Source organism: Branchiostoma lanceolatum, chromosome 8 (genome assembly GCF_035083965.1).
Source record: "Branchiostoma lanceolatum isolate klBraLanc5 chromosome 8, klBraLanc5.hap2, whole genome shotgun sequence".
Classification (NCBI taxonomy): domain Eukaryota; kingdom Metazoa; phylum Chordata; class Leptocardii; order Amphioxiformes; family Branchiostomatidae; genus Branchiostoma; species Branchiostoma lanceolatum.
This window is the reverse complement of record NC_089729.1, coordinates 10,156,907-10,180,058: the sequence shown is the minus strand read 5'-3', so window position 1 is coordinate 10,180,058 and position 23,152 is coordinate 10,156,907. Positions and strand designations below refer to the sequence as shown.

The following is a 23,152-nucleotide window of genomic DNA, read 5'->3' as shown; positions in this document are numbered from 1 at the left end:
TATTTACCAGATGTTCAATCTACCATTCCCTGCAAAAGAAGTGTATATGATTTTTTAATGTAAAAAATGAATGTAACAATTAGACTTATATTAGATATGGCTTGGGATTGTTAGCATCTGTTGCAGACTCCTTTAGCCGTATTTCTTTTTCAAGTTACCGTTTTCTTATTTGCACTAGTACTGTAACTTAAAAAAGAAAACAGCTGGAAGGAGTCTGCAACAGAGGCTAGGGATTGTGTCATAGTGTTTGAAAACATTACGTGTAGGGTTAAGGGTTAAGCACAATGGTATTAGTGTGTGCTTTTTCTGGTTATCTACTGTGGAAAGTCAGTACAATAGGGCTTTTGGAGCTCGCTTTAGTGTTAATTTCATGCTCAAAAACTGTATGACCAAAAGATTTGTTAGGGTGAATCTCCAAATGTTGCTTTGTTGAACAATTCTTGCACTAAATGTATAATTATTAACATGCCAAGCCCAAAGGAGGGACCAAGTTAGTCTTTAAAAAGTAACTGAGCTACATCACATAGATTATATAGTAAGTAAAATAAATTCAATCTGATATTACATAAAAATTATTAGAATACCATGTGGACAGTATATGTACAGTATTGCATATGTGTTAGTACATGTATAGTGTGTGACAATCACTGTGAAAATTAAATGCTACAGAAAATGGTTTTCCATTCACACAATGTTTAATGCATCTTGGTACGTTCATATTCTTTTTTTCTTACTTAAAGTATCAAAATCATACTGGTACTTGAAAAACATGCTACACAATTGTATGTACACTTAAGTTTGAAATTTTTCTAATTTTACGTGTTTTACACAAGAAAGTTATATTTTTCTATGGAGCAAACTGGAGCTAGAATAGGATAGATTCCTCGCTACTCCCAACCCAGGGCTGACCTTGGTTGGGGAGTGGTCGAGAGCAAAGTGGTGGAAAGGTCCTGAATGTGTGACGGTCTTGAATAATCAATTTGGAAGGATTTGTTTGCAGATTACAATGCTACGTTTAAGTTCTTTCATTAAAAACTCTGTCAGTGGGTAGCTGTACATGTGGATAGCTTTCCTAAACTTAACTGTTCAACCAACAGCACATACAGTACATGTACATGACTTAATGCAGGTTTAATTTATGCTCTAGAAGACCAACTTTTGAAAGGCCATTCTTTTTGCTGATTGATGCATACAATTTCTAACAAGATATTCCACGGCACACAGTGACCGAATATGTAACTTAATTTTGTTTTTAACTCAATCCTTTAAAAGGTTTCTAAATCATGGACATCATGAAAAGTTGGCATTGTCTCACAGCAAGGTATTTTGCCGCAGAATGTTGACAGTACTACTGTTATGATAACAGTAACTATTTCCTAATCAAGTTTTATCCCTTTGAGACTGGCACACAATGAAGGAACCCTTATTTATATCTTGGACTTCAATATCAATACTTTTTCAATATGAAATATAATACTCCATTACATCATCAAAATGCAAAATCATAAATTCTCTTCAAATATACACGTATGTCCTAATGTTGTATGAATATGTGCATTTCGATATACATTGTAGCTACAAAATTTGTAACGCGAACAATAATGAATATTAGTATGGAAAAGAATTTGCTTCAGTTTCCTCACACTACCAGGCAATCACTACAAGGCACTATGTTACTCAAAAACCAATCACAGATCAGTGTATTCAAGTACATGTAGTATGTTTAAATGTAGTATGTTGGCAACCTTAGATTTTTCTTGGAGAAGAGTGATTTAAAAAGATATGAAGTGACGGCTGTTCCACAATGTATTTCACTTCTCAATCGCATTTCATTATACATTTGAGTGTTATGATAGACTCTCTGTGAAGAGAATTTGGTCTCAGTCTCCATTCTCTACAGTCTCTTTTGGTTGATCACCTTGTAGATTCTCCACAAAGTCCTTCAGCTGGTCGATGGCAGAGGGTCCGTCGTCCATCCAATCAGGCGTCAGGTCCTCGATGGCATCCTCTCCAATCCCCATGTCGCCCAGCATGTCCCTGATCTCATCAAACGCGAACGTCTTCCCTTCGATGGAGGTGTGTGGAAGTGGAGGGGTTAGGATATCGTTCGACCATGACCTCCTCGACTTGTTCACTCGAGCATACAAGTCTTTCGTTTCCTCCTCGGATTTCCCGTTCTTGACGGGGTACAGTTCCGAAGCACGGTTGTAGGTGATGCCGTTGAAGATGTCGTCGATGACCTGCTCCATGCCGTTTTCCCCGGCGTTACTGGCTCCCTCGTAGTAGATGTTGTCCACCATTCCCTCGTCTGCCTCCTGTTCAACAGCTGTACCGTTCCCTGGAGCGCCCACCTCTGCATAGTCTTCCTCGGCTTTGCTTTCACCAATGGTAGTGTAGGTGTCTTCAGCACCGGGTATGTCATCGTAATCTGGGAATTCTTCTTCGTTTTCTGTTGTCTTCTCTCCTTTTTGGCCTCCTTCGTCTATGCAGCTGTACATGTCAGCACTTTCTGTGCACGTGTCAGCACACTCTGTGTATGTGTCATCACTTTCTGTGTACGTGTCAGCGCTCTCTGTGAACGTGTCAGCGCTCTCTGTGCTCAGGGCTGTCTCTGCAGCTCTAGGAGGTGGAGGTGGGGGTCTGGCTGGCTTGACTGGGTAAAGAAGAAAAGATTGCGAAGTGATATTAACTGGGTATATTATTCATTAACCCTAGAAATGTCAGATTCGTCCATGTACTAAGTATTGGATGCCAAACAAGGCACTGATCTGCTCCTGAGCTGCCCTGACTATTACTATTAGTCTCTATGCTGACTGTATTGAGAATAATTAACCTTCCTGCGGACTGCGGCCAATAATTCACCCGAATTCTACTAACCATACCCTAGGACGGCTTGGTGGAGGCTTAGACCATTACTAGTACATACCAAGCAACTTTATTAAGTTCAATTGTTGAATTTCCTGAAATCCTGTACCTCAATCAATAAACCACAACTCATGATCAGTTATGCAAGACTGCGTCAATGGTCAGATATTAAGAGTGGAATCGGCTAACTTTTTTTATCAGTTGAGAGACAGACACTCTTACCTCTGCGTCTGATGGGGGACATGGCAGGAGGGGGTGTGGAAGGGAGGGGAGGGGGTGTGGAATGGGGGAGAGGGGGTGTCGACCGTACAGGAGGGGGAGGGGGTGCAGAGCGGAGGGGAGGAGGTGCAGGATGTTGGGGAGGGGGTGTAGAAGAGAGGAGAGGGGGTGTAGAGCGGAGGGGTGGGGGAGGGGGTGGTCCTTAGGTTGGCAGTAGGAGAAAAAGATTTTGTTTTTTAGTCCAAGCTTGAAATATTTGCATATCTCTAAAAAATCAGACAAAAATTTGTTGGAAGGAAATTCCGAGAGTTGAACTGATTCTCAACCAAGAACTCTGGCTTATTGCAACAATCTTTTCATAAAGCAGGGCTAGCATCACTGTATGGGTACTTACCTGGAGGCGCTTTCTTGGAAGTATTTAATCGTGCAGGTGAAGTTGGTGGTGTGCCTACAAAACAACAGAAGGGCATCAACATGTTAATAAGACTTAGTGTGCATAGTGATCACTTTTCAGTCTTGTGTTATACACGCAGTGACACGAAGTTCGACTTTCAAATTCTGAACTTTCTCGCCTGCCATCCACCTGTATGCAAGGTATCTAGCAAACATTGGAAAGCAGACAAAGCTGAAAACGGTTGAATCCCTAAGGTTATGGCCTTTCTAACAGGCCACAATAAATGTCAAGACGGGTGCAATATCCGTTTGTTCCAATGGCCTGGGGAGTTAAACCCCAACCAAGTCGAGCCAAAGACGTGAAAAATGGTACATACTGCTTTCTTAGACAAATCTTGATATGGATGGATGCTAGGCTACAGTAGAGCTAGATATAAATATAATACACAATCACATGTATACTGAGTAATGTAAGTCAATTCCATGGATCTCGCCTTGTGGAGACTTATGCCAATTTTTGCTTTCAAAATCTGTATTTTCGAACCAGTTTTAAGTCAATACGGACCGTTGCATGGTAGCAGACAAAGCTTTAAATAGATGGATACTAGGCTGCCTTAAAGCTAAATGCCAGTATAAAGATACAGTAATGTACGTCAATCCCATGGATCTCACCTTGTGCAGACTTGGCTGGTGAGAGGGGAGGGGGGTAGGAGGGGAGGGGTGGGGGAGAGGCTGAGGAGGTCGGAGATGGGCTGGAGAGGGAGGACGCAGAGTCCTTGGAAGCCTGGAGAAACAAAGGTGATTAAGTCATTCTTCTGTTGTTTTGATTTCATTCATACAAATTCGTAGCTTTAAGGAAACAGTACAGTCAAACCTGCACATTCAGGTGACCACCTCTACATAAGGATTGCCAGCCCATTGTGACCACTTTTTGGTGGTTCCTTACATAATTTTTCCCATTGACAAAAGCATTAGGAATCCTGTCTATAGTCACCACCTGTCCAAATAAGATTTTATCAGTCCTCGGAGTGGTTTCCTTGAGCAGTTTTGACTGTTTTGTAAATTGTCAACAATTTATGGAAACATTTATAAAGTAGCATTGAAATGCATCATAATGTAGCACTATAAGTATTTCTGTTTTACATTCAATGCATCACAATCTTATGGCAATCTCATATCATCTTTCTTTGTAAGCACCACTTGACTTCAATTAATGACATAGGTTCGTAATGTGTTATTTCTAGAGTGCCGGACATCGTTGCCTCTGACATGATGTTTTTAAAAATGATAACTGATTTTGTAAGTACGCGAGAACTGACCCCTATTTTTTCGTAGACTCCGTCCTCCAGTTCCATGGAGCTGCTGCTGGTGGAGGAGATCTGGGAGGTCCCGCTGGCTCGTGCTGCGGGGTCACCGACCTCCATGTACAGGCTGCTCCCCTCACTGTCCATGCTCAAGTTACTGGCCAAGGAAGTTCCTCTGAAGTCATCAACAACAGCAGTGAGCTACATGTAGTTATCATTTTGATAAATCTAAAATATAGATTCTGAAGCTGAATATCAAAACTAGAAACTGACAGATCTCAATTATTACTCAAGTTACTGGCCAAGGAAGTTGCTCTGAGATCATCCACCAAAATAGCAGTAATCTACATGTATTTATCATTGTCATAGATATATGAAATGTAGATTCTAAAGCTTAATTTATTCTCAAGGTACAGATTCAAGCAGAGTGGGATAGTAACTAGTGATATAGAATGGCCCCTAAGTTGACACATAAAAGTTAAAGGTAATCATAGATTGTTTGTAGATTATTAGACAGCCCAGGGTACAGTACCTTGAGGACATGCTGGACACAGAGGGGAGGGGGGAGGAGGAGTCTGTTGAACTGGACCGCTCGATGGACAGCGACTTACGGACCTGCTCGGGGGTCATGTTGGGTAGGTCATGCCTGTTGGATGAATGAAAGGTTTATTGTGATCAATATTACGATTACAAGTATAAGTCATGTACATTGCAGCCAAAGGGCTGAATTGCATTGCCTGGGTGCCATCCGATTACTACCGCGGCTATAACCCGGAAAATAACATTTTTTAGGGTAGCGAGTGTAGGAGCCCTGGTAGTAATCGGATTTTACTAATCTTACCCATAGTGTTACTCTAAAAACACAATTAAACGAACTTAAAGCAACTGATTGTTAAAACAGATCAGCCTTGCTTCACAGTTCATGTACATTACCTGTATGTTCAGTTGTTTGCAAAATATGGGAATATGGAAAATAGTCAACGAAATATGGTATACATTTCTGTTTTGTTTTGTTTTGTTTGACTAATGGTATGTTCTACCTAAGCAGACTAATTCAGTTTCCTAAAAATAGTACATGGATGTAGGTGGAACATAGCAGTACAGACATGTACATGGACAAATTATGCATGTCAGCATGACTTTTAAAGCAATCAGGCCACATAAACCAATTTGATTTCTTGCCACCAACAGTTCAGGAAAGTTCTTGTACTCCTAGTTGTAACAGTTTTCCCATTTATCACTATCAGTGTCAAATTCAAATGACTTTTCAACGGGAAAACATTTTCAATGACTAATGTTCCTCCTGTGTACAACTTGTTTTAAATCTCAACATCTCGAAGCTGGCATGTTACGCCTAATGGCGGTTATACCGGCTATAGATACAGATACAGAACATACAATCTGGCCATCATAGGTTCACAGCTGCCAAGCTTTATAGTTTTTACCATGTAAGACATGTTATGAAGAAGACAGGGAAGTCTTGTAGGACTAGAGGCCACTTTTGCTTTTACATAAACCTGTCACACCTAACCTTTTCATATTAAAGTGTTGTTTCATCAAAAGCTGATGATTAGGATCAACGACCCCTACCACACTTCAAGTAACAAAGAGAAAACAAATTTCTGTAAACACCTGGATGTTGAATGTTCCTTCAGGGTAAAGACTATAAACCCACCATGTGACCGATGCCCTTGCATGCCCCGGTTTGAGCTGCATGGCTTTGTGTAACATCTTCACCCAGTCTGTCACCACGTCTGAGCTCTCACCAACCTGGAAAAAACATCACACAGTTATAGAACCATTACAACATCTCTGTTAACATCTACATCACATTTCTCAAAAATTATTTGGGCGATTGGGTGTTGATATAAGTTATAACTTGCTTAGTTTTCATCCCATTCAATTTTGATATTATGGATGCATGTATAATGCATGGGTTGATCACTGAACAAGGAAGCACTGAACAATATCCTCCATGTAACGTTGGGTAACATAAATTCGTGGGGTACTTAAATTCGGGATTTTTCGAAAACGGGGTATTTAGGGATATGTGCTAGATGCAACATCAGTAATACCACTAGAAATGCAAACTTGACAGGCTAACACATTCAGAACACTGCCTGAAAAGCTTCGATAACCATGCATTAGAAGTTGGCGACGTCAAAAACTCTCCGTCCCTTATTGACAGAGTCTGGGGGCTTCGTGGGAGACGCACACTGCACGGTTGTTCGCTGGTTTATAAGACAAATGTCACATCTCCTGCCTGCTAAACACAATTATTTACAAGACAACTTATTACAATCTCTTTTGCTAACCTGCAACTGGATTCTAGATCTAAGTGTGATCAATCATCAAAACTCCTCTTTGTTGCTACAACCTACGGCACGTGTATTTTCCCGCCGCCATATTGTTACCCAGAATCATGTCGTCAAGCAGACGACAAAAGGTTTGTGAGGAACACTTTTTTGTCTAAATGTTGCGTGTGATAGTGGACTGAAGACGATATTTTCCTCAAAGTTTGCTCCTAACACAACAAGGAACACATGGACATAGTAGTATAACCATTGCTACGGCATCCAGCTAACTTGCCATGAATAATGTACACGTTGCCATGACGGTGGGGATCGACTTTGAGTGACGTTCAACCCACTCAACAAACGGGATGTTAGCAAAGGCCTGATGTGTGCGGTGCGGCCGTTTTTTCGTGTATTTTTTTTACTTGGACACGTCTATATCCATAGCACTCTCCTCAAGCCAAGGATGGAACGAATAGCTGCTGTATAAAATGTGATTAGCGGTAAGATATTCAAGACGAATCTTCTCTCCCGAATTAATGTGCCCCCCTGTCCGACAACACTGTCATTGTGCGTGCGGCGGACAGTAGTTTCAAGTTGAAATATTATGGTGTCAGCACGACTAGAGACAAAATCTACCATATATCTGATTAGTGCAAAGATAGTACATGATACTGACAGAATAATAGAAAAAAAGGATGGTTTATTGTTCTGCTAGATTGATTTCAGTCAACCATTATCGGAAAAATCCCGAATTTATGTTACCCAACGTTACAGCCAGATCTCTTTACGAATTTTTATAAATATCCCAAACCAAAATAGATGTTAAAGTTTACACTTTGAAATTTTGGAATCAAAAGGAGGAAAAGTGCTACAAATGTAAATTCATTTATTTTTGCCTGGACTTACTTTGCAGTAGAAGGAAAAAGGAGTCTTTTGTGCAGTGTTTTAAGTGTGCAGTTGAAACAGTTCTGTACAGTAGTATATCACAGTCAAAATGTTACAGAAATTAATGCATATTTGTGGTGTCATCAAATTTTGCAGTAGAGAGGTCACCGCAAATATGCGAATATAAAACCAATGCAAACATTTCCTCTATAGTATATGCCCATAATTTCTGTGTTTTACATTTTGTTTATTGATGAAAGACTATCCTGTTCCCCACAGACATTAGGACTACAGTGGGCTCAGGTGCAGGACACACACGAACGCACAAAGTCTGATTACTGTGTTTATAGCAGATCTCCCATAGAGCACTACATCCATCACTATACCGTACCACTGAACTTCACCACTGACTTGTTTCCAATTTTACAGCAGCAGATTTTATTAGCCTCCATAGCAGACTCTACCAGGCCTTTTCTTGGGCTTATGATACACGTTTTTCAGCCAGCCCGTAACCATGGTAACCATCAGCCAGACTGTAACCATTTGGCCGGTATATGGTTGATAGTCTGGCTGATGGTTATGGGCTGGCTGCAAAACGTGTATCATATCAAAGCCCCCCCAAATAAGGCCCGGTAAATCCTGCTATGGAGGCTAAAGTTTTATATCCTGGCTTTTATGTTTGTGTCTAGTGGTGGGGTAGAGTTGTGAAAGATTACTAGTCTGGGTTGTTGACAGTAGAAGACTATTCAGAAGACCTTTCCATGTCAATCTAAAAATTATGAATTCAAAAATTATTACAAAATGTGGAATTAGCCTGATATTGGTATATTCTGAATAATTTGCAAACACAGTAATTTATGAATTTCATTTGGACATAATGCTTAGCCAACTGAAGTAGGGTAACCAATTTTAAAGCACCTTCGCAATCCGGGTCAGGCTATTAATGTCACAATGGTCTTTCTCATATATCACATTAAGATTCACAATGCATGTACATAATGCCAAGATATTAAATCATCTGCAAAATTTTACAAGGACAAAAGTATTTACAAGGACAGTCTGCTGCTACAAATCCTTAAAAAACAAAATAAAAAGCACTAATTAAATTAGTGCTTTTTATTTTGTTTTTTTAAGGATTTGTAGCAGCAGACTGTCCTTGTAAATACTTTTGTCCTTGTAAAATTTTGCAGATGACCTTTGATATGTTAGGCAATGCATGATTGGTTCACCCTGCAGACTGACATAGTTTCATGCAATCTTTGACCTGAAAGCAGCACCTGAACTCAGGTGTAATTGTTCTGTTTGTTTTGTACACAAAGAGCAGTGCCTCTGGGCATCCTTGTGGTTCAACCAAGGAGGTTCAACTAAGTCAGGAATTTTGACTGTGAGAGCAAAACAGTCTGTGTGTTTAGCACCACCAATGTCTTTTGCTATGGGTTGCTAGTTTTTTTGTTCACTGACATATTCACAAAATTCTTTTAGAAAAAAATCATCCTTAACGTAACAAACAACACTGCACATCCTACCACTGTAAATTTAGCTGATAAGCATCAGTACACAAACTTGGAAAGCCCAGATGCAACAACACAAACAAAGACAAGCAGTAACACTCTAGCCTGAGTGTGTGACACAAAGTCCAAGTCCACGGCAAAGGGCAATGTAGTATGGAGCAATCTAACTATTGTATTCTAATTGAAGGGCTATAAACTGTGCAAGGCACATACTGCTTTCTCTACTTGAAACTCTGGGAAAGAGCAATGGTAGACTAGTTAAACACACACCACTACCAGTGGACTAGCCCCCTGCTATAGTTAGTGCACAACGTTGTGTGGCCCAAGGGTTATTGAATTAGTGCCACCGTATGACTTCTGCATCTGGTGCAGAAAATACATTGTATAGCACCATTTTATCAGTCTAATTACATTTGTACAATGGCTGACTGCTTGTTGGAATAATGTTGCCACAAATTAATCTTTGCAGTGTCTTCTCACTGCAACCTTGACAAATTCATTGCCAAATAGTTTTACTAATTTTATTCCATTTTGCTCATTTTGAGATATAAGTACACATATCTACAATTTGTACTAATCAGCTGTAAAGTTAGGTGGGGGAAGAGCTTAGAACAATCTATTACAGGTTCTTTTCTACCTCCAGCACGATTTCTCTTTTTTGTTGTTATACAAACATGTACAAAGACATATTTTGTAAATTGCTTTTGCTACATGTATGTGCAAATAAATGAAATCAAATCAACCTATCACAATTTCACCTTATCTCTCAGTCCTGATGTAATTTTCCTTGTTCGTTTTTGTTCTCGTGTTTACAAATATCCCCAGCTGGTCATCCGTCAACAGGGGCCAATAAGCACAGATTTAAGGGCTTCTGTTTGACTCCATTGACGGAGTGAACATCTCAGTAATCGTCTCATGTCAGGCACCAATAACTGTGCTCGTAATTAATCCAATTTCGCCCAACACCCAGACAGAAACTTAGTGACCATGCAAAGGACGTCTAGACCAAATTCTGTCTTCATTGAAAAACATTTCTGATAGTAGACATTTGATATGTGTTTGTGATATTGTTCCTTTAGTTTGCATGAGTGCAATTTGTACCTTTTCAGTCTCATTTTACACTTTTGCTATATTCTACTTTCAACTATCATTTTCCTCATGTGCATCATGGTGATTTCAGTTCAGTTAGGTCACCATAATGGGTACAATATTAGTCACCTCTTTATCTACGTTTTATGAAAAGGTGAAATATTGTCCATTTTTCAGATCTTTGTTCTTTTCTGTGATTACAATCACGCAACTGCATTCTGATAAGACATCATTATGATAATGATCAACGAATAATATTGTTATCAGCATTTGATCCTGTAATATATTCTTTACATCCAGCTGTCCTTGGTTTAAAAATAAAAACAGAACATCCAGGACCAGCCTAGGAGAGAAGTTCCACAATTCTTAATCATGTCTGACCTAAATTTTTCCCCAGACAAACAACACAGGGCAGGCTTTGTTTGTTTGAGTTGGAGCCAATGTTTATTCATAAAGAAAACTCATGGCCACTTTTTATGTTGTTGTTAACTGTTTTGTCATTATGACAATTTTTCATGGCATTTTTTTCTGAGAGCACAAGTTCATTCAAATTGTATTCATAACCAGCAATGGTTTGTAGTGGTGACTTTCGATCAACATAAATTGTAACATGAGGCATTGTTTACTATTAGAAACGACAATGCAGCCTATATAATATTCTGTCAAAGTCAATTCCTTTCATCATAAATTTTGCAAAAAGTGGTCTCTTTTATCTTAGTCATATTCTCAGCTATGATTTATTCATAAGCTAAAGCCAGCAGACATCCAATTAACTGGGTGCTGAAAGGCATGCACCGCTTAAATAAATGTTGCGCTGAGTTGTCACAAATATTATAGTGATAGGCACATTGTTGACTTTAGTAAGTCACACACAACTGTAAAGGATTACACTAGCTGAAAGATTTGCTGGAAGTACAATGTATTGGGTTTGTAGAATCATTATCAATGACAGAAATCACTGATTTGCATTGTTTCAATGAGTATTACATTAATCTAAGCCTTTTACTTCCTCTTTCGAGAGTGGGTCGATTTTGTATGATTATGAAGCAGTATTGTATTGGAAAATATACATGTATTAAAGTGAAACAGTACAATTAAAAGGATAGGACTGAAGTTTAGATGTCTCATGCTCTTGTAATGTAAAGGCTGTTCTCTCATGGTAATAGATATTGGTATGGCAGACAAATGTCTATTGTTCAGGAGAAAGATGATACCAGTATTACAGTTGCATTTTGGTATAAATGACTATTTTAGACTGTACATCTCGCCAGTGTGTGGATCTTTGCTCCCTTTAAGGTGATTTGGAATGTCATAATTGATAATTTTAGACTACATCTCACCAGTGTGTAGATCTTTCCTCCCTTTAAGGTGATCTGGAACGTCAGACCATCAGCATGGCTGGCCAGCTTCCTCACCGACTGAACCTGCAAAGAAGGGAAATAGAATTACTATAGCCTCAATCTATATGGTGACATTACATGTAATTGCAGCAATGCTGGCTGGTGAATACACAAGAAATGCCGACTGGAGTGATAGATATACCTTGAAATCAAGAAGACAATGTCGACGAGTCGGCCCAGGGATGAGTGTAGCACTGATAAGGATCTGCCGGTAATCTTAATTTGATTCATCGACCATGACAGCACACATTTACAAGAAAAGCCCTACACTATTAGCGGAGGGATATAGGAAGTGTTAGAGAGATGTGCTCTAATGCTAGAATTAATCTTATCTTTTTCAGCTTATCCCAAATGCTCCTTATTAATGTTCCAGGGTGATATCATCTTCATACATAGATATCATTTAGTATCCAGTATCACACTGCTTTATGGCACAAGATTTTTATTGCACAGACCGGTATCAGCGAACAGACAAAATCTAAATGTACTCATTGTCACCTAATCTTAATTGAAATCTTTATAGGAAAATTTACAGCACAGGCCCCAGAGCATTGCTTTTCAGATTACTGTTCTTAATCTAATGCAACCAAGTTTTGCAAAACAAGGCACGATTTGTTGGAATTATTCAAAATGTTACTAAAGTCCAGGGCCCTCGCCACCCGTCATTGAGTCAACTGACAGAATTTTTGCTGCATATGTCGGAAAAATCTTAAAACCGTTCCCTCAATTTATGAAGGACCACAATTAATGGGTAAATATACAGAAATGTCCAAATTTGAATGAATTGATGGAGATTTGTACACGATGATAGACAAAAATGGTTCAATGTAGATATTTCCGTCAATGGGAATTGGGATGAAGGGGAAAAGAAATTCAAGGTATAGAGCCCTGTAAAAATCCATCTTAAAATTGTATGTACGTGTATATAATTGTTTTTATTGTTTGCATGCAGAGCATTAATATCAGTCCTGCAGGGATTGCCTTTTGTGACATATGTAATACTATGCTATCAAAAGGTAGCAATTACCTCCATTGTCTGCTGTGTGAGAGTGCCCCCATAACATCTGAGCTTTATCCACATTATCATAATGAGCCTCTGCAGGGGTCAGTCCCATCACCTGCCCCCTCCCCCCACCTGAGATCATCCATCCACATCTGTTTCAGAGCTCAGCTCTCTACAGCCCAATTTACACACACGTTTTTTATTGTTGACGCGGGGCTGTGTGTGAGGAGCTTTGGGCTGCTCTAGTGGAGTTTTCCTACTAGAAAATGCTACTTGAGTGGTCTAGGGTTCTCCTTGCACAGTCCTGAGTCGACTCAAAAACATGTGTGTAAATAGGGCCTACATCTCCTTAGCCTCAGTGATATCCCTCCGCTAAGAGCGCAGGGTTTTTCTTGTAAATGTGTGCTGTCATGGCTGATCAATCAAATAAAGATTACTGGCAGATACGTATCAGCGCTCACACTCATCCCTACTCTTCAACACTGTCTGGATTTAAAGGCATACTCATTAGCCAGTTTTATTGTTCTGAAAGACCTGCTCCTATAAAGACCACATCAGTCTGGTTTGTTAAATATCAGATTTAAAACCATATCAGTGCTGAACTGGAAGATGAACATTGGCCTGTACATTGGTATGCACAGTTTTTGGGAGTGAATGTAGTCAGATACAAATTTTCCCTCTACTTTTATCTTTAAGTTACTGACCTTTTGCAAAATTTGGATTTTAAAATCTCCTACGAAAATAATAGACAACCAGAACGGTGTGGCCTGACATTGGATGACTTAGGATGTGCAAGAAATAAAAATGGTGAACGATGAGTATTATGCTGGACAAATATTTACTGGTATATAGCTACTGTGAGCATATCATTCACATGTGCGAAATCTATCATGCATCTGCAACCCATAATATTATACGGACCATCAGAAATTTACATCATATTATTTATTCAATGTATAATGAATGTATATTGGAAAGGCAAGGTCACACATACTACCACTCTTACTACTGCAAAGATAGGTCGACATGTCAAAATGCTATTCACAGAACTGACATATTACTAGTATTACATTCCACTCTTGATAATGGGTTCTTACTTTTTCTTTATCGTCCAAAATAGATATTAAGTAGGTAAGTAAAGTAGCCTTAGTGTAAAGATAATGATTTTATAGTTTACCATGTGTACACAAAATCTTGCATTTTCCTGCTCAGCTTTATATGATCATGATATTTGCACTAAATCTTTCATTTCCCCTTTGACAGTTAATGTTACATATGAGGAATGATACAGCAGTGTTAACAACCATTAACAACCATAACCTACATGAAACTGAATGTTATATATGGGGAATTAAACCAGTGTTGATGGCCATAACCTTTCAAAGGCACACATGGAGCAATTTCACCTGACCTTCCTTCAGACAACCATTCATGAATAATCTACGATGGGAATTCTACCCCGGCCACAAATTAGGCACGGCACACGGTTTGCAAAGACAGTCACAGCGTTTACCATGATACAAATTCTCTTAGCGATGCACAGCGATCAATATTTCATGGAGAAATATCGTGTATCGAGCTCACCTGGGTGAAATCCACGGTGCCTTGGATATTTTCGTCCTGTGGGAAACAAAAAGAACTTATATTGATACATTCAACCAGCTGAACATCTAGGTTAGATGTGAAGGAATAAAAAGTGCATAAGAGGAGGATTGTCCATCTTTATCTGCCCACAATTCTTTCTGAAAACCTCAACCACCCTAAAAACTAATAGATAAATAAAATTAATGAACAAAAATTGTTGTAGAGTGTCAGGAAGTATTAGCAGTTGGCTTTAGAAGTGAAACTATAATACTAATCGGCTTTCTGTGATGAACCTTCCTGAGGGGTCGACTATAAATATTTATTATGATCCCTTAGGTTTACAACCTTGATTGGGTATTATGTGGTAGGGTGAGTTTCACTTCTACGTAGTTACTTCTTCATCTCATCATTTGTCCCTTCCAGCACAGCCTGTCAATTTGCAAATATTGCCATAGGATTCTAGTTGCTGAACAAATAGCAGTGCATTTAAAGCTTAAAACATTGTAACAAGCATGAACTGCAAACCTTGGTCCAAAGGTTGCATTCCTTTGCTTGTGACAAATATTTTCCATCTCTCTTGCATTGCCAAGTTAAGTGCCGGCTGCTTAAAGTCCACTTGGCATCAACAACAAAAATTGGAAATAGAGTCTAGGAAATGTATAATTTCCAGTCGGCATTAATATGTATATCAGTGTCCTCGCCTTTGGTAGATATGCACATTGTCTCTGAAGGAACTGCATTCTGAAGTTATTTCAAACTGTTGAAATTGGAGCTGGTTTTAATTTTTTTTCTGTAGAATCATTGTCATCATTTTTGTTAGCCTTTTCTTTCAAATTTCTTTGGCATTGTTGAAAGTTTCTCTCTATGCGCATATTGTTCCCAATTTTGCCAAATATTTCACAATAGTGTGTTAAATACCTCTCTATGTAGCTTTTCTTTTCAAAGCACAATCAAAATCAGTACATCCTAGTCATACTTACCGACAAGTCTGATGACGTCTTGAAGTAGTTGAGTGTGTTGTTCTTCAGAACAAACCAGTACTTCTTGGGTGTCTTCAGTTTCTGAATAAAGGAAGCAGAAGAAATTATGATAAACCACCCAAAATCAAAAAAGGATCAATCATCTCAATCAGCATCTTAACAATAATTGCCCCTCTTGTCCCATGTTCAGACCATTTCTGCCTTACCACATTTCTTTTTTTCAACAACCTTTTTCATTGCATAGCTGTCCAAAAGGTGTAAAATCTGTTAATTTTTTTTTTTGATTGCCTGCCATAAAATGGCTCATGGGGAAACCTAGAATTGAGGTAATGTGAGTGGGGGAAAATGATGACAGACTATCCGAAACCAAATAAGGTACATTTCAGTAGCATCAATCATTTCAAGTAGCATCAACGATTCCTCCTCTAAACTATGACATTTTTGCCATGTCTCATTTCTGCCTTACCACATTTCTTTTTTAAACAACCTCTTTCTTTGATGTGTGAAGTGCATGGCCGTCAAAAAGGTGTAAAATCTTTTTTAATGTTGCCTGCCATAAAATGGCTCAAGGGAAAACCTGTAATTGAGGTTATGTAGGTGGGGAAAACCCAGGCACTACTTCCTGTTCAAATGTAACAATGACTTGCAGGAACAAAAGACATGAAAGAGGAACTGAATTAAGTTGTTCAGAAGTTTTGCAACCAGTGAAACATGACAACGTCTTAAAATTTCTCAAAGTTTCTTGGCTTAAGTAAGACTTTAAGAAAAACAAGATCTCCAGACCGTAATCATTTGCTGAAGAAAAAAAAAAATTATAAGTCAAGTGATATTTAAGGACATTCTTGGATTTCATATTCCTTTGTAAAACCAGATAATGCCTCCGCGTGGGACGCAATGATTTGCGAGGATGTTATTTTTGTCGCATGCGTGGGACAACACGGGAAATAAAACTTCATCTGTGCATATCATTTCAAATCAGTAGGCTGTAAAATTGGTGTGGAAGTTGTGTAGACGCTGCTGGTACCATGACCCCTGGTTTCTCCCAGCACAATTACCCTACTGACGGTAATAGCGTGTTCCCGGCGTGCTCTCCAATCATGTCCACCGCTATGACATTTTCACCCCACTTACGATACACGTTTTTCATTCGTCCAGACGTAGAATCCAATACCCTTAACAAAATAAGAACATTGCGTGGTGCATTTTGATCATGATTTATACCACTGGTACCTCTGTACGCGGGTTACAATTCGCGTTCTGCTGTAAAAATGGACCAATATCGAGTCTGCTCACGTTCAAATAGATGTGTCTAGCGTGCTCGGACTACAGAAATATTGTTCGTCGTTTCACATGTGGGATACGCAGAGCTGTTTACTAAGTACCATGTCTTAAGCCTGCCTTGGGCGCCAGAAATTAGTACATATTCGCGCTTACTTCCGGGTTAAGAAAAAGTTGTAGGGTTGGTTGATTGACGTAAAGCGAACAACCAAAACAGTGGATTTAAAAGGGTACTTACCATCTTGGCTTGCTTGGTGAGGTATCCCTCAAACTTCAGCTCGGGTTCGGGGTCTTCTGTACCCATGTCTGCACCGGTTTAGACGAATATTTTCGAGAAACAGGCGAGCTAATAAATCCGTGGTTGCTAGCTGTGCTCTACTGGATTCGTGTCTGATGCTATAGTCTGATGCAGCACACCGACCGACTACGTAGACTACGCTATTGGCGGTAACCGTGAGGCACAGGTGCACAACGTCATGGGAGAACAAGGTCCAAACCGCATCAGATTCTTCCTTTTGATACCACCATCGCTTTAAAGCAGAACTCTCGTCAAACTGAAACCACGTTGTTTGCGCGACAGAGTGTACCTCTGACGAGGAAGTGAACTCGTTTTGCTGCGGGGAGTGAAAGTGGACGGACGGACGGTACAACAACGTGGTCCGTGCGGACCAGTCCATTTTCCGCGGACGCTATTGTTTTAGACAACCTCCTTTCTCGTGAAGGCATCGAGTTACTTCACTCTTAAGAAAATATCTAATAAGACGTTAGAGCTTCAAATAAGGAACACGATACATAGATTACGATAGACTAATTATCTTACTACATGTCCACCCCTACGAAATGGATTCTTCCACCAGTCCCCTGGGAGTAATAGACCAATTACAATTAAGGATCTGACGATGACGTCTATGCGGTAGAGTCCATTGTATGAATGGGTGTGACAGGGTGTGCCTTTCCTGTGTTTTATTTTGTGGATAAAAAATCATTATTGGAAGAAATGCGACGTGCTCGATACCACCAAGGAGGTTACCCAAGTCAAAAATAACTTCGATGTTGTTGTTTTTTTCTTTTAAAGCTTAGATCAAGTTGCTTTGTTGATACTTTATAATTTGTAGTTACTGTTTGGTGTTACAAATGTGAGCTGTCCCGAAGAAAACGTCTGCTTTGTGAATAGCAATCAATGATATTCACGTACATATCTACTAAGTCTCTACCAGACTTACTGCGCCGGTGATTATATTTGCCAGGGAAGTTTGGCCACCAGAGGGTTTCATTCGCAGGGGAAGAGGAATGAATCTCCTGTCCAATTATTCCATTTTTGTCGAATTTTAGGATCCCTTTATTAGTCCTTACCCCCGTAGTATACGCAGGAAGGCCTGGTACCGTGGAGGCTACAATTATCAGTGATAAAACAGAAGGGGTTTGGAATCGGCATGGTTTATCGATAATGAACAGTGGGGGAGTTAGAATCGCTAATCCGGCTCGTAACTGATAAAGATCTAGAGTGATTATCTCCTGCACCCAGCGACGCCCCCCGGGATTGTTGACTAATGATTCGGTAGGCGGGCCGGGATCTGGCGTTGATCAGATTTTGGTGCAGCCCGGTGTCCAGCCTTGCTAGCTTTGGTCCGCTCCCAACGTCGCAACTGGCAGTCCAGGCTAATTTTGGAGGCGTTTGTTTGACTGACTTTTAGTTTTCTTATCTGAATAGAATATTAACGTGTGTTACAAAATCCCCACTGTCGTGGGCTTATTGTATCGAAAGACCGGTGGAATGGCTGATTGAAGCTTGATTTTGTCATGCTAACTCGGAAGATCTACTGTTGCATTTGCCTTTGTTCTCTTGCCAGTACTGTACAATGTTTCGTCCAAACGGAAATATGATCAACCAACATCAAGTTTCCAAACATTATGTGTTAGGTTTATATCAGACAGGCAAAATAATATACTCGTATGCCAGTGATTGTATATGGCAAAATGCAGAGGTAAATCTTTGCCTTTAGTTCGGAGGGAGGGTAATTTTTGCTGTCGGTGAAAATTGATGCATGCAAGGATGTTATCCATAAAACTGAGGTAGTGTGGCCTAAGATACCTTTTAACTCCAGATTGTCACAACGCCCCCATGCGGTTCACTCTGTTATCTCTGTTGTGACGTTTGGTATTGGTACCCATGGGAACTAATTGGCGTCCGTTAGGTGACGTCACCGGTCACCCATCTGCCCTGAGCTGTTTTTACACTGCTGTTTTCTTATCAACACGTGTACGTAGGGACACTTTTTATTTTGTTGGTGGGATGACACTGAGTAAAAACAGTTTTTGCATCATCTTTCAAAACAACCGAGACATCAAAATAACTGCAAAGCAATTGAAGATGTCCATGAAAATTTTATTTCATTTAGCACGCACGTTCTTCTATTGGTCCAACTTTCAATTCTGACGGACTACCATAAATACCGCTCGCAACATCACAAACAAGAGACGACCGTTATAGGAAACGTGTTCCTACATTTACATAGTGATTGTAATAAGATTCATAACATTTTGGGTGCATCATTTTTGCATTTCCCACAACTTCAGAAAATAAGATTTGTGTACTTTCTCTTGACACTGATATCTACGTCTCACCACATACATCTGTGCTCATAATAGACAATACAGTCAAATTTGTAAATAACAACCTTCTGCGGTTTCTGTCTTTAAAATAAAACATCTGTTGACGACTCTACGAGATAAAAATAATCGGCCATCTATCCGTTGGTCGGTCCACATCGCGTATGCAAATATATATATATACACTTGAATGTCTACAGCAACCACTTCATACAACGAAGTGATGACGGTTCAAAAATGTCCACGTGAATCACAGTTACTTCTTCCCCGTCTTCTTTGTTGTTTTCTTCGCCTTGGTCTTCGCCGCCTTCTTTGCTGGCTTTTTCGCTGCCTTGGGCTTCTTTGTTGGCGTCTTCTTGGCTGCCTTCTTGGCTGCGGGCTTCTTCTTTGGACTCTTCTTGGCGGCCTTGGCCTTGGGTTTGGCTGCCTTCTTTGCTGGCTTCTTTGCTGGTTTGGCCTTCTTGGCTTTCGGTTTCTTGGCGGCTGGCTTCTTGGCTGGCTTGGGCTTCTTCACCTTCTTGACCTTGGGCTTCTCTTCCTTGCCGACCTTGAATGACCCGGACGCTCCCTTGCCCCTGACATGTTTCAGGTCACCTGTAATACAGGAAGGGGTACTGGTTGGCAACATGCCCAAAAAACATGATAGAACAAGAAAATCTATACCTAAGAGTTTGCGCTACCTATAATTTGTATGAGAGCAATCAAAACGTCTCAATTCTTGCTGCATTGAAGTGTTTAATCTTACACTATGCCTTCGGATAGTCACACTAAAACCTAGTTACACATTTATTTACAAGGAGTACTGCAAAAGATAAGTACAGCTACAAAAAGCCAATTAAAAGTAAAAACTTTAACGAAAGGGCGAATCTGAGAGCGGATTGAAAAGGAACGCATGTTCACCTGACTTCTCCATGCGCTTGAGCGCCAGCTTGAGGTGTACGTTGGCCTGCTTGGCGTTGTCGATCTTGTAGTTCGCCAGGATGTACTTTAAGATGGCCTGTCGAGAGGAACCGCCCCGTTCCTTGAGGTTGGAGATGGCCGCCTTGATCATCTCGTTGTACCTAGAAGATTTAAAAAAATGCTCAGTTCAAATTCAGGTCACACACTCGTCACGAGACAAAAATACAAAAAACAGGTATCAAATTACAGATAATCGATATTGTGATGATACAAAAATTCGCAATACCAATGTACAAATCAATTAGTTTAATCTAGGGTTAGTTTGTAATAAAAAAAATGCTATGGCAAGGCAAGAACCCAAGCACTTCAGACATGACCTGCCTTTTTGGCACTATTTTTTTGTTCAAGAAAATTAAAACTAAACATTTCACCATGATCTGAAAATTCAGATCTTCGAAACCTTCCGCAAAAAGTGCATACAAATCAGCAAAATCGAAAAGAAGAAAAGGAACGAAAATAGCTAGCTTGTATTTTTAAGTCGATGAACAGCTGTGATAATGCAAAGACCGAAACAGCTGGGAGGCTCACGGATGTTAAACAAAAAAAAAAGCAAAAACGACTGGAAAAAGACATCAAACTTCGCGAAAAAAACACGAACACCAGGAAAATACCAGCACAAAATAAAAGAAAACCGTTTAGTAAAGCGTACTTTGGATGACTGGCAGGCGCTTTGGGCTTCCTGGCCTTCTTAGCCTTGGCGGGTGATGCGGCCGAGTCCGACATGTTGGCAGGCTGCTAACCGATTGGCGAGGAGAGATTGAGCGGAAGGCAGACGACGCTTGGCGGATCTGGAGTGAATGGAATTTGAATGTAAAGTTGAGCAGACGACGTTGCCTTGTCCCGTGCTGAGTCTGCGTGTGATGCGAGGGGCGCGGATTTAAATACCCGCACTACGGACCTCGGAGGAAACACACACAAACACATGGACGAAAATGGCCGACCCGCACACTACCTGTGTTTCCTTGTCGGTATGTACCGCTTTCTTGTAGCTTCCTCCTTGGCGCTGTAGCCTTCGTTCTTGTGCCGTCGCAATGGCAAGATTTTTAGCTTTCGTGGCGAGAAGGAATTGGAGCTTCTCGTTCGATGTCAGCAAAGTGCGAGCCGGCTTTCGGCGATTGGTAGGGGTGTTAAAACACCATCCACCGACTATAATCGTGTTGTGTTTACTATAACAGCGGGGATCGCGCTTTTTAGTATTTTACCCCGAAAGCTAAATACCTCTGCTACTAGTAATAGCACAAGGCAGTGTGTCGGTATGTATTAGGGGTGAAAACGGCGGCCGAAAACATAGGGTAACAAACACACTTCTGCCCGTCCGCCATCTTGCCCTGCACAGCTATATCCACCAAAAATCCCAAATTTCCCCAAAATGTCTGAATTTACACTAAAAATATTGGTGGGGGTTAGAGGAGGACAAAATGGTGACATATAGGTAGGTTTTTGCCCGGCTGGGTTCGCTTTGGTGGCGATTTTTGAGCGCCCAAAACTTTACGTGTTGTAATGAGATTCAACTCGGAGATCTGTCAATTTGTCTCTTGAATGCAGCTATGGAAAATTCCTTCATAAATCTCGCTGTTTTCTCTAATTCTCCCAACTTAGCTCACAACACACATATGGCATGTGAAAGGATTAATTAATCTGCGTACTCTGGCACAGTTTTGTTGAAATTGTAAGCGAGGAAGTTTGCAAAACGCCGGGAAAGTCGAGGTTTGGGTAAAGTACAGCGTTTGTGACGCGTCACCATTTTGGTCGTTAAGGTCGATTTCCTGCTGCTACAAATCTGCAAGGTTTTGCCGAATTTTGCAAAAACCAGCCGCTTCCTTGGTGAGAATTAGTGGCTAAATTATTCTAGGACATGCACAGATGCACATATGTCAGTTTGAATCATCTGTTGCGCTGGAAAAGTCGAATTTTGCGGGAATATTTATTTTGGATTGAGGACGGCGCTCTGCCATCGCGTCATCCCTCCTCGGTCGCCATATTTGCATCCACCCTTTTGACCTTCTCTGGTGAAAATTTCGGCAGAAACAGGCAATATAACACATTTTCGACCGATCATGAGGTGTGTGGTACATCAAGGGTGTAATCTGTAGCCGTGTGTGCCACAAATTAGCTGGGATTGCTGGATATTTGGGCGGAAATGTGCGTCTTTGCGAAGCAGACAGCGCCGCTCCGCAAGCTGCACAAAGGTTGTTGTTGCTAGCTGCGCGGCTTCAAATCCAAACACAGGATATTTCCAATCATTCCGCTTTATTTTCGGGGAAACCTACGATTTCTTTGCATTTTCTTGAGACTGATGTAATCTGGAACTAGCATGCGTAATGTCAGCGACATTGGATTGGCATAAAGCAGAGTATTTGGCGTTTTATGTCGGATTTTGCGTCAATCCAAAGGGGGCAATTACGTCTGAGTCTGCGATCGTATTTCTGCCTGGGTAGGGTCCGGCTGTTACCTTTACTCCGGCGTTTCTTACGTTTGTTTGCCTTTATTGCAAAGGCAAAACCTTTAATACTTCAATACAGTAAGCATATAGACAACTGTATATTTTCATGTCCGTCTGGCTTCGTTTATTGTAATATTTCTTCCGTTTCTGCTTTTTGCAGTGTCCGCCAATTGGGAGCAGGCTTCCATGGCTGTTGCTTGCGAATGGAGGAATGCACCGCCGCCTGGCTTCGCACCGTCGTCCGCTTCGACCAAGAAAGTTAAGAAAAGTATCGTTCATACCGACAGAAAATCTTGAATAAAGTCGTGAAGTACAGAGTTTCTTTTCCAAG

At 40.4% G+C, this 23,152-nt stretch overlaps 2 protein-coding genes and 1 long non-coding RNA gene across 3 annotated transcripts; 1 reads left to right on the top strand and 2 right to left on the bottom strand.

Annotated features, from left to right (window-relative positions):
- Positions 1 to 676: 676 nt before the first annotated feature.
- Positions 677 to 17,483, bottom strand: LOC136440944 (uncharacterized). The gene is made up of 10 exons (XM_066437145.1): positions 17,047 to 17,483; positions 15,531 to 15,611; positions 14,551 to 14,586; positions 11,904 to 11,987; positions 6,457 to 6,551; positions 5,314 to 5,427; positions 4,797 to 4,956; positions 4,150 to 4,261; positions 3,479 to 3,532; positions 677 to 2,653 (listed from the first exon to the last, which is right to left on the bottom strand). Exons 1-10 carry the CDS (start codon positions 17,110 to 17,112, stop codon positions 1,881 to 1,883), a joined length of 1,575 nt encoding a protein of 524 aa, XP_066293242.1. The 5' UTR covers positions 17,113 to 17,483; the 3' UTR covers positions 677 to 1,880.
- A 1,690-nt stretch (positions 17,484 to 19,173) lies between these two features.
- Positions 19,174 to 21,247, bottom strand: LOC136440804 (histone H1-delta-like). The gene is made up of 3 exons (XM_066436920.1): positions 21,028 to 21,247; positions 20,319 to 20,479; positions 19,174 to 20,012 (listed from the first exon to the last, which is right to left on the bottom strand). Exons 1-3 carry the CDS (start codon positions 21,099 to 21,101, stop codon positions 19,675 to 19,677), a joined length of 573 nt encoding a protein of 190 aa, XP_066293017.1. The 5' UTR covers positions 21,102 to 21,247; the 3' UTR covers positions 19,174 to 19,674.
- A 4-nt stretch (positions 21,248 to 21,251) lies between these two features.
- Positions 21,252 to 23,151, top strand: LOC136440806 (uncharacterized). The gene is made up of 2 exons (XR_010756718.1): positions 21,252 to 21,346; positions 22,982 to 23,151. It is a non-coding gene; the product is annotated as an uncharacterized lncRNA (long non-coding RNA).
- Position 23,152: the final 1 nt, after the last annotated feature.